We start from the raw sequence: 16,162 nt of genomic DNA on the forward strand, positions 1-16,162 counted from the left end.
GCATACTAACTTTTATTTTAATGTAATTGTTATATAATTTTTCTATTAATACAACTAACAAATGACTAATAAAAAAAAGATAAAATATTATTACTTAAACTTGTAAAGAAGCATAGTGTAATAATTAAGCCTTGTGGAGTTTAGTGTATATTTTTTTAAACTTATGAAAGGTTAGTGCAATTCTTTTCTTTTTTGTTTTTGCTGTAACAGTTTTCAAACTCCTCCTAAAGACTTATTGTAAATTAAAATCTTAATAAGCAAAAAACACCCTCTCTCAACTTTTAAATTATCAGTTGTTGTTTTTTTAATTTATTTAAACTATTTTTGTTTAGTAAGTTATAAACAGACTTTACACCAAACAAATTTACACAAACTCTAAAATATATATATACACAAACTCTAATATATATATATATATATATACTTACCTAAACAGCTCACATAAAAAATCAATTTTATTTGGTTGGAACAAAAAATCAATACAAATTATAATTGGATACAAATCAAATCATTTTTTCATCACTGACAGCAATATGAATATGACTGCACTTTCAATCAAAATCCACATTAAAATACTCTGCAAATCAAGGTTTTACTATTACTCAAAAGATTGACAATTCCACAAATATATTTCAGATGCAAACTGTAAAAACATGAAAAACAACAATTAAATTGTACTTGTCTTGGGTTTAGTGGTAAGTTTGGAACTAGCATGGAAGCGAAATGGATCCTACCTTAAAACTACAAAAACATGGCCGCCACATAACAGCATCAGCCTTTCACCATATCTAAAATATTCTTAGAAAATTATTACTGAAATATACTATTTTTTTTCTCCTTTTCCATTTTCTTCAAAACAAGACATAATCAGCAGAGCAAGCATCCAAAACTAGCAATCTAAGCCAAATTATATACCTCACAGCAAAGGGTAGATAAATAAATAACAAAGAGAACAAAAATCAAATTTTGAAGTGGAAATCAGAGAACGATAACACATAACAATTGACCCATCAAAATGAGAATTCTCAAGATGCCAAATGATTGACTTCAAAGAGTTGTCCTAATGAAATCAAGTGGAATGAATTTGGCAGAGGCGGCCTCTGTTTTGATAGAGCCACAGAAACTTGTCGCATTGTTGGTCGGCACTGTGGACTGGTGTGTAAACATGCCAACGCCAGCTTTGCAACAAGGACCACTTCTTTTTCCATACGAGTCCTAGGAATTGGGAGGCGCGAATCCAATATATCTTTCAACAATATATCATGAGCAGTGACTGGTGATGCGGAAACATATGTGATGAGATCACCCGGATGCTTCCCCATTAACACTTCCAGCATTAAAACTCCAAAGCTATAAACATCCAACTTCTCATTCACTTGCATTGTGTAAGCAAGTTCTGCCACAAAAACAAAGCTAAGAAAAAAAACGGATAGAGGCAAAAAAGGAAAAAGAAAAAAGTAACGACAGTTTGTTCATGGAAATTTAAGAAGAAGAAGAATAGTAAAAAAAGGCTTTGCATGTTGATTTGAATAGAAGTCATGCCATACCTGGAGCCGCATATCCAAAGGTTCCTGCAAACGAGGTCCAATTGGAAGAGTGAGGGTTTAGAAGTCTAGCAGTGCCAAAATCAGATATGTGAGCCACGTATTCTGAATCTAGCAGAACATTCTTGCTTGATATATCACGATGGATGACCGGTGGCAAGCAATCATGGTGCATGTATGACAAAGCATCTGCCAAACCACTAACAACATTCACCCTCTTAGTCCACTCAAAATCCAATGTTGTTTCGTCATTGCTCAATATCTTTTCCAAGCTCCCTCCTTCCAAAAACTCATAAACTAAAAATGAGTGCTGTGGATGCGAACAAAAACCATAAAGCTTTATGATATTACGATGTCGTATCTCTGTCAATGCATGAATCTCACTTGTAAAACTTCTTAGGTAGGCCAACTCACCGTCTTGTGAAGAGTGAAGTTTCTTCACAGCAACAATCTGACCACTTGGCAACTCAACTCTATAAACAGTGCCACATCCTCCCACGCCAATGCAGTGTCTGGCATTAAAGCCCTCTGTTGCTTCAATGATGTTTTCATAGACCATTTTTCCATCATAGCTCCATATTGCAAACAAATTTTCATTATTAGCTCCTTCAGGCTCATTTGCTATGTTTCCCACTCTTTTCCGAAGGACTAGAAAACTCCCAATAGCCCCAAGTAATAAAATTCCCGAAACAGGAACTAAGACCAAAAGCAAAATTTTGTTGTGCTTGTTACCTTTAGCCCCATTGCTTATGTTTGGAGAGCATGGCATCAAACCAGTCTTATTTCCACACAAACCATCATTACCCACGTATGCCTCAAATGGAGCATCTTGAAAGGCTTTGGTGTTGGGCAAAGGACCTTCCAAGTGATTGTAAGATATGTCAATAGATGTCAAACTTCTCATCCCATTGAAAGAGGACGGAATGGAACCAGACAGACTATTGTGGGAAAGATTTAATGTCTCTAAGATTTGCAATTCCCCAATCGGTTGTGGAATCTCACCCGTCAATGAATTGTTTCCAAGATCAAGAGTTTGAAGAAATTGCAATTTGCCTATTTCAGTTTGAATACCACCGCTGAGAAGATTTTCGCTTAGATTTAAGTTCAGTAGCTTTACACACTCCCCCAATTGACTTGGAATTGAGCCACTAAGTTTGTTTGTTGCCAAGTTTAGATTTTGTAGATTGGATAGGCTTCCCAATTCTGCTGGAATGTTGCCTGAAAGTCTATTATTGCTCAGAGTAAGGTCAAACAATAAGTTCAAATTTTCCAAATTCTTAGGGATCTCCCCAACTAGATTATTTGAAGAAAGGTCAAGCACTTGTAATTGAGTTGCCCCTCCAAGCTCCGGCAATATCTTTCCAGAGATTTTATTTTCAGAGATCTTTAGGCTAGTCAAATTGTGGCAGCGCCCCCAGTTTTGCGAAAGCTCACCATAGAAATTATTATAGCTCAGATCGATATAAACCAAGTTGGGGAGAAACCCAAAATCTTCTGATATGTTCCCTGTGAGTTGGTTTTGTTGAAGCCTAACTTGAGTTAAAGACTTGCAATTTTTCAAGCTCTTCGGGATTCTGCCTATTAAGTTGTTGTTTGATGCAACCAGTTTTGTAAGTGATCCACCAAGGCATATATTCTGAGGTAGAAAACCTGTAATTTTGTTATCATATATATCAAATAACTGTAAATGTGTAAGGTTTTCAAATTCTGGAGGAATGGAGCCGGTGAGTTTGTTCCCTAACAAGCCAAACCATATAAGAGAGTTTAGCTTTCCTAACTCAGGAGGGATGGAGCCAGATATTTGATTTCTACATATAGAAAGATCTTGGAGGTTCTTCAACTTCCCAATAGTGGAAGGGATGTGTCCAGTGAGATTGTTGAAAGAAAGATATAAAAGTGTTAGGTTGCCTAAGTTCCCAATAGAAGAAGGTATTGAACCCGTGAGATTATTATTTGAGAAATCAAGCTCATTAAGAGACCTTAACAACCCAACTTCTTCAGGGATTGATCCGGAAAGTTGGTTTCGATATAGATATAAATCGGTTAAATTACCCAAATACCCAATAGAAGAAGGTATTGAACCCATGAGATTGTTCTCTCTCAAATTGAGGTAACTAAGAGACCTTAACAACCCAATTTCTTTAGGGATTGATCCGGAAAGTTGGTTTTCACGAAGGTATAAAGCGGTTAAATTACCCAAGTTCCCAATAGAAGCAGGTATTGAACCCATGAGATTGTTAAAGCCCAAACTGAGGTTACTAAGAGACCTTAACAAACCAACTTCTTTAGGGATTGATCCGGAAAGTTGGTTTCCACGAAGGGATAAAAAGGTTAAATTACCCAAGTTCCCAATAGAAGAAGGTATTGGACTTGTGAGATTGTTTTCTGAGAAATCAAGCTTAATAAGAGACCTTAACAACCCAACTTCTTGAGGGATTGATCCGGAAAGTTGGTTTTCATATAGAAACAACATGGTTAAATTTCCCAAGTTCCCAATAGAAGAAGGTATTGAGCCCATGAGATTGTTTTTTGAGATATCAAGCTCAATAAGAGACCTTAACAACCCAACTTCTTGAGGGATTGATCCGGAAAGTTGGTTTTCAAACAGGTACAAAATGGTTAAATTACCCAAGTTCCCAATAGAAGAAGGTATTGAACCCATGAGATTGTTTTCTGAGAAATCGAGCTCAATAAGAGACCTTAGCAATCCAACTTCACGAGGGATTGATCCAGTAAGGTTGTTCCCTGACAATGAAAGAACAAAAAGAGACCTAAGCATCCCAACTTCTTGGGGTATGGGTCCAGAAAGTTGGTTGTCGAAAAGGTGTAATTTGGTTAAATTGCCCAAATTTCCTATAGACGGAGGTATTGACCCTATGAGGCTATTAGACGACAAAGAGAGATCAAAGAGTGAATTGAGATTTCCTATTTCTGATGGAATTATTCCTGAAAGATGATTGTTGGACAAGCTAAGATTGGTGAGTCTCGAAAGGCTACTAATCTGTGAGGGGATGGTGTCGTAGATTGAGTTGTTGTAAAGTTTAAGACTGAGGAGATGATGAAAGGAAGTGAAGCTAAGATTGGAAAGCGTACCTCTCAAACTAGAACTCTCAAGGTCTATATGGGTGACTCGACCAGCCTTATTGCATCCAATTCCAACCCAATTGCAATGACTGCTTCCATTCCAAGATGACAGGAGAGATTGACTATGGTTGTCAAGGCTAGCTTTCCACATCAAGAGAGCCATTGCTTCAGTTTGTTCTTCTCCAACTTTACTAGTTGCAGAAGAAGCATAAGCAGTAGAATTAGAAGAAAAGACCAATGCAAGGATCTTGACAAAGACAAACAGGACATGGAAAGGAATAAACTGGTTGGAAAACCTATTTGCTAAGGCTGCCATCGTTGGTTTGTTACTCGAAGCTATTAGGAGTAGTTATTGGGTGGAGAGATTATGAGCATGAAGGTTTTGGGTGCATGGAGAGGTATTTATAGATAGAAAATGCAATACATACGTTTAAAAAAAAATTACAAAAAAAATAAGGAAAGAAATATGTAGTGGACTGCCCACCCAGTTGCTTGGAGAATAGTTATTGGGATTAAAAATTCTGATGTTTCTCATTCCATGTTTTGGTTTGAATACTCACCTATGAAGTATAGGCTCAGTTTGATCAACTGAACAATAAAATTTAATATTCAACTATGAAGTATAGGATCAGTTTTATCAATTGAGCAATAAGAGTTAACATCAGATCAGATTCTTTGAATGAGTTCCTATGGTTTGAATACTCACCTATGAAGTATAGGCTCAGTTTGATCAACTGAACGATAAGATTTCACATCACAAATCAAACTGAGCAATAAGATTTCACCTCACACATCAGATTGTTTGAATGAGTTCCTATGGAATAACTTGCATACTTTATTTTCCATTGGATTTTATCTGGTCAGCATTTTACTCATGATTCTACAGATCTTTGACTTTCTTTTTTTTTCTAGTCAATCGATAGGAGAGTAATTTCAAATATGAAAAGTATTTATATCATTAATTAGAAAGTCAATGAAGTCTAACAACCAATAACCAAGCCCAACAATCACTCCGAATTACATATAATCTATATAATGGGGGAGAAAATAAACCACCACAAAAGGGTATCAAATTCCTCTTTGTAGGAGTTTGAACCATCAGCTTCACACTACAAAGGTTTGTGATATTACACAACCCCTAAGCCAAATGCCCTGAATACATATCTTTGACTTGCATAGTGCTTTTTGCTTATGTTTTCATCCATTAGGCATAAAAAAAACTTTCGAGAATTTCATTCACCATTAAGATTCTGTGAACTATGGTATTAACATCCCTCCAATTGCCTTAGACACTGATATCCTATTTTGAATTTAAAATTTGTTGAGGGAAGAAAATGTAGAAGAAATATAATGACTTGCTTTTTTAATTTTTTATGGGTAATTGAATAAAAAATGAATTTTTTATTAATGGTTATTCAGTTTATCATCATTCTTTTTCATTTTGGTTCGGTTTGTTTCGACGTCAAAAATATTTTACTCATTTTTCGGTTGAACAAAAAGTAATTAATAAAATATTTTTTTAAAAAAATATTTTTGCATCATTTCCTCAAAAATGACTTACCTTAAAAAATTATGTAAGTCAATTTTTACAAAGTTGACTCTCACTTTTCAATACATTTAGTCTTTTCAAATAAGTATCTAAACTCACTAAAAATCATAAATGACACTTAATTTTTCTATTAATACAATTGACAAATGACTAATAAAAATAAGATAAAATAGTGTATGAATTAAATTTTTAAGGGGGATTTTTTTTAAGGTCCCTGATATTAAGAATTTATAGCATAAAGGACACTCAATATTTTCATAATGTCTAAGGTCCCCCAACATCAATCCAGAGAAAATTCGATCCAGAGAAAATTCGGTCCAGAGAATTTCTCTGGATGTCCAGAGAAATTCTCTTTATCCAGAGAAAATTCAGATAGTCCAGAGAAAATTTAGACATCCAGAGAAAATTCAAATGGTTCAGAGAAAATTCACACAATCCAGGAAATTCTGCATCATCGTGCATTTTATATGTTCTCTTACAAATATCTTTTCATGAAGGGTTGCTATCAAAATTCTGTTTGCTAATCCTAGTGCTCTTTGTAGATCAAGTCCAACAAGATGAGGTGGTTGACAGTAAGATCTTGCCATACCTTAGCATAGACAAGAAAGAGAAGAAGTCATTCCCTAGACTTCCAGAGAAAATTCAACTTCAAAGAGAAAATTGGTCCAGAGAAGAATTTCTCTGGACTTTCCAATTTCTCTGAAATTCCCTAGAATTCCCACTGTAAATTTCTCTGGCCTTCCATTCTCTCCAGAGAAATTTCCCTTCTCTCTAGAGAAATTGTAATGTGCTTCATCTTGTTTGAATATGCTATATTGTTGATATTGATTCAAAATTTCTACAATTGTTTGGGAAATTCCTATCATTTTCTTTGAATGAATTCAATAAATTTTTGTTGTACTTATCTACAAATTTTCCAGGGTATATCTATCCTTACCTAATTCCAATGGAGAGTGGGAAATATACTGAAGGCTAGAGAAAAAAATTTCTCTGGAGAAAAGGGAAGACCAGAGAAATTTGCAATGGAAAGTCTAGGGAAGGTCAGAGAAATTTAAAAATTTCTCTGAAAAGTCCCTGCACCAATTTTCTCTGTGAAGTCGAATTTAGCAAAATCAACAATTATTACCAGCTCTACAACCTGAATTCTGTAGAATCAAATATCAATTATTGAATATAAGTAGTCTCGATAAGAAGAGTGGGAGAAACTTACTAGTTATGAGATCAAAAAAAGAGGTTCTCCCAAAATCCAAACCAAGTTGGAGGAGATTTCTATTTGCTTGTTTCAGGTCTGACAAAATGTTCCATTCCGTACATGAGTTTGTCATTGACAATGGATAAATTCTTAAATTCTACTGAAATGATAATAGTAAATCATTTTTTTTACAAGAAATCAGTTGACTCATATATATGCACATTATCACAATTCACAAACACAATAAAAAGAGTGGGATTCTACTGGAGAGAAGGGTACACATCATCAATTTCCTTCTTCCCAAGTCCGACCCCTCTCTCTCTCTCTCTCTCTCTCTCTCTATATATATATATATATATATATGTATATTTATACAATCAAAAAATATTTTCCATATATATGATTTTAACTTTCGAAGCACTCAACAGAACTTTCAACTCCAAATCGTCGAGCTCCCAACACAACCTCTACGACGCAGCGTCGATTGGATTGTTCTGAAAAGTTGTCAAGATGTTCCGATTCACCTCTTCGGAAGAAGCAATGATAAATGAGATAGGACGACTGGCTCTGTGAGTGGCTGAGCTGACTTGATGTTCCGCCGGAGATACCGACGGGACGCCGCAAAGATCGTCGTTCACGATGGTGATTCCAACTACCTTCGCTGCTACTCTCATGGCTCCACCCCTTTCCATGGTTGCGATTGATCGAAACCTAGAACAAAAAAATATATGTAACGATTTTATAATATTTCATAGAGTCAAATTTCTCTGTGATATATGAATGTGGGAGCTGAAGGACCTTAGACATTACAAAATAATATTGTGGATCTCTTCCATTACTAAAAATGGGAGAGGGCCCTTAGACTAATTTTCCCAATTTTTAAATAGCATAATATAATTATATTATGCTTGTGGAGTTTAGTGTATTTTTAAAACTTGCCAAAGGTAAGTGTAATTTCTCTTTTCTGTTTTTGATATAACAGTTTTCAATCTTTTTCTCAAAATTTATTGTAAGTTAAAAACTGATAACCAGAAAACATAAGCAAAAAAACCCATCTCTCAACTTCTAGATTATCAACTTTTTCCAATCTATGTAAACATTTTTTGTTTAATCAGCTATAAACAAAAGTTACACCAAATAATTTAACACAAACTCCAAAATATATATATATATATATATATATATTTATAAACAGCTCAAATAAAATAATCTCAATATCTTAGGAACATTTTCAATAATTTTTTCAACAATATTACAAACACAGAAATTATCAAGTTATAATTGGCTCCATTTTTTTTTTAGTAGACAATAAAATTCAAACCTCAAAATTTCTTTTAAAATAATTCATATATTATTCAAGATATCAGTTTAGTGATCGCTTCCTTAATTGAGAAATAACAAAAAATTACAATTTGTTTTTTGTCGGTACGAAAAATCAATATAAATTATAATTGGATACAAATCTAACTATTTTTTTTAGCACTGACAGCAATATGAATATAATTGTGTTTTCGATCCAAATCCACATTAAAATGCTGTGCAATTCTAATTTTTACCATTACTCAAAGGATTGACAATTCCACAAATATATTTTAGATAACCAAATCAAACTAAACCATAAATTCTATCAAATGGGGTCAACTACATGAATCATTCTTTTCCATTCGATTCTATCTAAGGACATATCGTTAGTCAAATTAAGAAAATTCATATCTTTATTTACTACCCTAACCCTTGTCACTCTAGATCTGCCCCTTCTCCTAACACTTCTATCTATCATCACTATATCGCATCTCTTCACTACTGTCTTTGTTGATCTCCGTTGTATATGACTAAACCATCTCAATCTATTCTCTCTTAACTTATCTTCTATCGATACTACTCCTACCCATCCTTGAATATACTTATTTCTAACTCTGTCTTTTCTAGTCTTGACACGCATCCACCTTAAACATCCTCATCTCAGCAACACTCATCTTACCTACATGTTGTTTCTTAGTTGCCCAATATTTCGTCTCATACAACATCGCTAATCTAATAGTCGTTCTATAGAACTTTCCTTTTAGTCTAGTGGGTACTCGTTCATCACATAGTACCCTAGACGCACTCCTCCACTTAAGCTATCCTACCTTAATTTTATAAATCACATCCACTCCAATCTCCTCAACCGTTGTGATAATTAATCCTAAATAATGAAAATATTCACTCTTTGGTAGTGCTTGGTTCTTAATTTTCAATTCTCCTCTATTTTCATTGTTACTGTTACTAAAATTACACTCCATATACTCTGTCTTAGTTCTACTTATCCTAAATCCTTTAGATTCAAGTGCTTCTCTCCAAGTCTCCAACTTAGTGTTAACTTCTTCTCTAGTCTCATCTACTAACACGATATCATCTATAAAAAGTATACACCATGGCACAACATCCTTAATATTTCTCGTCAACTTATCCATAACTAAAGCAAAAAGTTAAGGACTTAAGGTTGATCTTTGGTGTAACTCTATAGTAATTGAAAATTCACTTGTCTATCCAATAAGCAATCTAATAATGGTCACCACACATTCATACATATCCCTAATCACATCGATATAATATTTTGTCGCTCCTTTCTTCTCTAACACCCACTACATTATATACAAATATATTTCAGATATCTATACTATTATATAAAAATAAGAATAAACATTGCCAAACTACAACAACTTAATTGTAATTGTCTTGGGTTTAGAGGTAAGTTTGGAGCTACCATGGAAAGAATGACAAGGTTTAAATCCCACCAGCTAAGCATCATCAGCCATGTGAATGGAAGAATCCTATAAGAGTTTTTGAATCAGTTTGGTAAAAAAAAAAAAAAAAAAAATTCAAAAACTAATTTAGTGGGGAAATTTTTTTAAAAAACTTATTATTTTCATTAAAAATATATATATTTCTTAGGGATAAAAGATTTTTGTTTAAATTCAAAAATATCTTTTTCTGTGTTTATTTTTTTGAAACTAATTTTTAATTTTTCAAAAATAAAAAAATTACAAAGTAACAGGAATTGCCACAGAGGTGAGAATCCTATGTTCCCAAATACCACTCATCGAATGCATTATCAACCATAGGATTTTTTAGGATCTGGAGACACAAAAATCTCCAGACACAAACACATGACTACCAATGCATTGAGACTGAAAATTTTGGGGATAGAAACTTGACTATTTGATGAATTAACTTGTCCAAGTGCAAACAAGGCAAGCTATCAGAGCCCCATTCTGCCTGGTTCATAAAAGAGAACTAAAATAAATAAATAAAAATAAAATAAAATAAAATAAAAGAAGATGAGAATAAGAAGAGCGTACCGTTGCATTGGATATTCCTTAATTTGCAATGGCAATTCACCCACATATTAGAACCCACTCCCCCAAAGCTGCACTCGAAACTGCGGTCTTTATATTTCAACGAGCAGATACATAAAGCTAAAGACTGAAAAGAGGTAATACACAAGTCCAAACAGCGCCATTTTCAATAATAATTTCATGAAAATTTTGATTCTACAAAGGGAGACTGAACATTGGAGTTAAGAATGAAAGAATGTGCTACTCTAGAAAGTGTACAATACAGTTTGTCAACGTTAAATAAAAATAATAATCCTACCTTAAACTACAAAAACATGGCCACCACATAACAAAATCAGCCTTTCACTATGACTAATATCCCTATAAAATTTATCACTCAAATGCACTATCTTAGTCCACTCAAAATCCAATGCTTTTTTTTATTTTATTTAAAACCACACATAATCAGCAGAGCAGGCATCCAGAACTAGCAATCGAAACCAAAATTCTGTACCTCACAGCCGCTCTCAAGCAGCTAGCTGCCTGCAGTGCTATGTGACCTCAGTATTTCAATGTCTTTTAGACTATGAACACAGAATGAAAATCAAAATTTCAAAGTAGAGATGGGAGAACAAAAACACAAAACAATAGAGGAAAATGAGAATTCTCAGGATGTCGAGCAGTTGACATCAATGAGTTGTCCTAATGAAATCAAGTGGAATGAATTCTGCAGGGGAGGACTCTGTTTTGATAGAATCACAGAAACTTGTCGCATTGTTGGTCGGCACTGTGGATTGGTGTGTAAACAAGCCAATGCTAGCTTTGCCACAAGGACCACTTCTTTTTCCACATGAGTCCTAGAAGGTGGGAGGCGTGAATCCAATATATCTTTCAACAATATATCGTGAGCAGTGGGTGGTGATGAGGAAACAGATGTGATGAGATCGCCCGGATGCTTCCCCATTAACACTTCCAGCGTTAAAACTCCAAAGCTATAAACATCCAACCTCTCATTCACTTCCATTGTGTAAGCAAGTTCTGCCACAAAAACAAAGGCATAAAAATAGAGGACAAAGAGAAAAAGGAAAAAGAAAATAGAAAAGACAGTTTGTTCATCAAAATTTAAGAAGAAAAATAGTAGAAAAGGCTTTGCATGCTGACTTGAAGAAAAGTCGAGCCATACCTGGAGCGGCATATCCAAAGGTTCCTGCGAATGAAGTCCAATTGGATGAGTGATGCTTCAGAAGTCTAGCAGTGCCAAAATCAGAGATGTGAGCCACGTATTCTGAATCTAGCAGAACATTCTTGCTTGATATGTCGCGATGAATGACCGGAGGCGAACAATCATGGTGCATGTATGACAAAGCATCTGCCAAATCACTAACAACATTCACCCTCTTAGTCCACTCAAAATGCAATATTTCTTCATCATTACTCAATATCCTTTCCAAGCTCCCCCCTTCTAAAAACTCATAGACTAAAAATAAGTGTCGTGGATGCGAACAAAAACCATAAAGCTTTATGACATTACGATGTCGTATCTCTGTCAATGCACGAATTTCACTTGTAAAGCTTTTTAGGTCAGCCAACTCCCCATCTTCTGAAGAATGAAGTTTCTTCACAGCAACAACCTGATTACTTGGCAACTTGGCTTTGTAAACAGTGCCATATCCTCCCACACCAATGCAATGTCTGGCATTAAAGTCCTCTGTCACTTCAATGATATTTTCGTACACCATTTTCCCATCATAACTCCATATTGCAAACAAATTTTCATTAGTTGCTCCTTCAGGCACATTTTCTATGTTTCCTACTCTTTTGCAATGAACCAGAAAAATCCCAACAACCACAAGACATAAAATGCCCAAAACCGAAAATATAACCAAAAGTACAACTTTGTTATTCCTTTTCCCCATAACCCCATTGCTCATTTTAGGTGAGCATGGCAGCAAACCAGTCTTATTTCCACACAGACCATCATTACCTTTATATGCCTCAAATGAAGCATCTTGAAAGGCTTTGGTGTTGGGCAGAGGACCTTTCAAGTGATTGTAAGATATATCAATAGATGTGAAACTTCGCATCCCATTGAAAGATGATGGAATGGAACCAAACAGACTATTGTGGGAAAGATTTAATATCTCTAAGCTTTGCAATTCCCCAATCTGTTCTGGAATCTCACCTGTTAATGAATTGTTTCCAAGATCAAGAGTTTGAAGAAACTGCAATTTACCTATTTCAGTTTGAATACCACCACTGAGAAGATTTTTGCTCAGATTTAAGTTTCGTAGCTTCACACACTCCCCAAGTTGCCTTGGAATTGAGCCACTAAGTTTGTTTGTCGCCAAGTTTAGATGTTCCAGATTGGATAGCTTGCCCAATTCTGCTGGAATGTTTCCTGAAAGTCTATTATCGCTCAGTTTAAGGTCAAACAACAAGTCCAACTTCCTAAAATTGTTTGGGATCTCTCTAGCTAGATGATTAGAAGAAAGGTCAAGTACTTGTAACTGAGTTGCCTCTCCAAGCTCAGGCAATATCTTTCCAGAGATTTTATTTTTGGAGATCTTTAGGCTAGTCAAATTGTGGCAGCGCCCCCAGTTTTGCGAAAGCTCACCATAGAAATTATTATAACTCAGATCAATATAAACCAAGTTGGGGAGAACCCCAAAGTCTTCAGATATGTTCCCTGTGAGTTGGTTTCGCTCAAGTGTCACTCGAATTAAAGGCTTGCAATTTCTCAAGCTTTTTGGGATACTACCTATTAAACTATTGTTTGATGCATACAGATGTCTAAGTGATCCACCAAGGCATATATTCTGCGGTAGATGACCTGTGAGATTGTTATCAGCTATATCAAAAAATTGTAAATCTGTAAGGTTTTCCAATTCTGAAGGAATGGAGCCAGTGAGTTTGTTCCCCAACAAGTTTAGATAAATAAGGGATTTCAGCTTTCCTAACTCAGGAGGGATGGACCCAGATATATGATTTTCAGCGAAAGCAAGAAATTTGAGGTTCTTCAATTTCCCAATTGTTGAAGGAATGCGTCCTGTGAGTTTGTTGTAATAAAGATACAACACTGTTAGGTTGCCCAAGTGCCCTATTGAAGTAGGGATTGATTCAGAAAGTTGGTTTTTAAAAAGGTGCAAAATGGTTAAATTACCCAAGTTCCCAATAGAAGAAGGTATTGAACCCATGAGATTGTTAGACCCCAAACAGAGCTTACTGAGAGACCTTAACGACCCAACTTCTTGAGGGATTGATCCGGAAAGTTGGTTTTCACAGAGGTGCAAGATGGTTAAATTACCCAAGTTCCCAATAGAAGAAGGTATTGAACCTGTGAGATTGTTTTTTGACAAATCAAGCTCAATAAGAGACCTTAACAACCCAACTTTTTGAGGGATTGATCCGGAAAGTTGGTTTTCATAGAGGTACAAAATGGTTAAATTACCCAAGTTCCCAATAGAAGAAGGTATTGAACCTGTGAGATTGTTATACTCCAAACAGAGGTTACTGAGAGACCTGAACGACCCAACTTCTTGAGGGATTGATCCGGAAAGTTGGTTTTCATAAAGGTACAAAATGGTTAAATTACCCAAGTTCCCAATAGAAGAAGGTATTGAACCTGTGAGATTGTTTGTTGACAACTGGAGATCAGTGAGACATCTTAACAATCCAAATTCTTGAGGGATTGATCCAGTAAGTTTGTTCCATGATAATGAAAGAACAAAGAGAGACCTTAGCATCCCAACTTCATGGGGTATGGGTCCAGAAAGTTGGTTATCGAACAGGTATAATTCTGTTAAATTGCCCAAATTTCCTATAGACGGAGGTATTAAACCTATAAGTCTATTAGACCACAAAGAGAGATAAATGAGTGAACTGAGCATTCCTATTTCTGATGGAATTGTTCCTGAAAGATGATTGTTGGGCAAACTAAGATTGGTGAGTCTCAAAAGGCTACCGATTTGTGAGGGGATGGTCCCATAGATTGAGTTGTTGTAAAGTTTAAGGCTAAGGAGATGATGAAAGGAAGGGAAGCTAAGATTGGAAAGTGTACCTCTCAAACCGTAACTCTCAAGGTCTATATGGGTGACTCTGCCAGCCTTGTTGCATCCAATTCCAACCCAGTTGCAATGACCGCTTTCATTCCAAGGTGAAAGGAGAGATTGACTCTGGCTGTCAAGGCTAGCTTTCCACGTCAAGAGAGCCTCTACTTCAGCTCCAACTTTACTAGTTGCAGAAGAAGCATAAGCAGTAGGATCAAAAGAAGAGAAGAATGCAAAGATCATGACAAAGACAAACAGTACATGGAAAGGAACAAACTGGTTGGAAAGCCTCTCTGCTAAGGCTGTCATTGTTGCTTTGTAACTACAAGCTATGAGGGGCAGTTATTTGAATGGAGGATGAAGGGCATGAAGCACTTTGAGTGCATGGATAGGTATTTATAGATAGAAAATACGATAAATAATAAAATTAAGATTTTAAATACCAAAATTTAGGGAGAAATTGTTTTTTAGGGACCAAATATTTTTATTGCGAAAAGTGTCATTATATTTTTAGCAACGAAAATTGAACATTAGTGATAAATTATTAACTTTTTCGGATCAAATTTGTCTCAAAAAATAAAATATTTTGAGACCAAATTATTTTATCCGTAAAAGTATATTTATTAATGATATTTTCAAAATTTTGTCGCTAAAAGTCTTATTTTTTACTTTTCATAACGACCTTTTAGTGACTATTTAAAAATTAGTCCCTAAATATCTTTTGTAACAAAATTTTCACTTTTAAAAATTAAAAAATTTAATTTTTAAAATTCTTATATGTTGTACTGAATAAAGGAAGTACAAGATGAAGTGGACTGCCCCAGCGGTTGAAAATTAGTTGAGTTTGAAAATTCTCATGTAAATTATTGCAAGTTTTGGTTTGAATACTCACATATGAAGTATATGCTCAATTTGATCAAGCTCACCTATAAAAAGATTTCAGAGTAAATTTTTTTTTTTTTTTTTTTTTTTAATGATAGGTGTTACCGTCTAATGTGTATAGCCAAAACTAATTTTTGTAGTTGGTTGTGTCCCTAGAGTTTATTTATTTTTTCCTGAGAACAAACCATTAATCACATGACACTCGCCCTTCATTTTAATCACGTACATATTTTGGATAATGGTATGGTACATACCCTCAAATACAAGTTATACCATTTGTGTTTTTGATTATCACAAACACAAATGGCATAAGTCAATATTATTAGAGTCATAACTAAAAGAAAAATAAGTTATAACTAAACATCACATTAGGTATAACAAAAAACTATTGGATCATTACCAAAATAATGTCATAACCAATATCGCAATGAGTTATAACTAACAACATAATAAGTCATAATTACAGACACAAAGGTCGTAACTAGGGGTGTATATGGTTTAACTCAAATTTCCCATATATTTTTTGATGTAATTACACTTTTTATTCA

At 34.8% G+C, this 16,162-nt stretch overlaps 2 protein-coding genes across 2 annotated transcripts; both read right to left on the reverse strand.

Moving 5' to 3' along the window:
- Positions 1 to 932: 932 nt before the first annotated feature.
- LOC114258755 (uncharacterized) lies at positions 933 to 5,505 on the reverse strand. The gene is made up of 2 exons (XM_028198746.2): positions 1,548 to 5,505; positions 933 to 1,396 (listed from the first exon to the last, which is right to left on the reverse strand). The coding sequence occupies exons 1-2, from the start codon at positions 4,942 to 4,944 to the stop codon at positions 1,026 to 1,028; spliced, it is 3,768 nt and encodes a 1,255-aa protein (XP_028054547.2). The 5' UTR covers positions 4,945 to 5,505; the 3' UTR covers positions 933 to 1,025.
- A 2,019-nt stretch (positions 5,506 to 7,524) lies between these two features.
- LOC114258757 (uncharacterized) lies at positions 7,525 to 15,111 on the reverse strand. Its single transcript, XM_082921394.1, has 3 exons — positions 11,870 to 15,111; positions 10,711 to 11,724; positions 7,525 to 8,080 (listed from the first exon to the last, which is right to left on the reverse strand). The coding sequence occupies exons 1-2, from the start codon at positions 15,039 to 15,041 to the stop codon at positions 11,354 to 11,356; spliced, it is 3,543 nt and encodes a 1,180-aa protein (XP_082777520.1). The 5' UTR covers positions 15,042 to 15,111; the 3' UTR covers positions 7,525 to 8,080; positions 10,711 to 11,353.
- Positions 15,112 to 16,162: the final 1,051 nt, after the last annotated feature.

Source organism: Camellia sinensis, chromosome 3 (assembly GCF_055761805.1).
Source record: "Camellia sinensis isolate YWXY chromosome 3, ASM5576180v1, whole genome shotgun sequence".
In the NCBI taxonomy this organism is placed as follows: Eukaryota; Viridiplantae; Streptophyta; class Magnoliopsida; order Ericales; family Theaceae; genus Camellia; species Camellia sinensis.

What these genes read in the sequence shown, in the direction of transcription:
- LOC114258755 (XM_028198746.2), bottom strand. Translation starts at nt 4,944, where the DNA reads ATGGCAGCCTTAGCAAATAGGTTTTCCAACCAGTTTATTCCTTTCCAT. An exon ending in CTTTGGATATGCGGCTCCAG is followed by an intron (nt 1,397 to 1,547) that starts GTATGGCATGAC and finishes TTTTTGTGGCAG; the next exon opens with AACTTGCTTACACAATGCAA.
- LOC114258757 (XM_082921394.1), bottom strand. Translation starts at nt 15,041, where the DNA reads ATGACAGCCTTAGCAGAGAGGCTTTCCAACCAGTTTGTTCCTTTCCAT. An exon ending in CTTTGGATATGCCGCTCCAG is followed by an intron (nt 11,725 to 11,869) that starts GTATGGCTCGAC and finishes TTTTTGTGGCAG; the next exon opens with AACTTGCTTACACAATGGAA.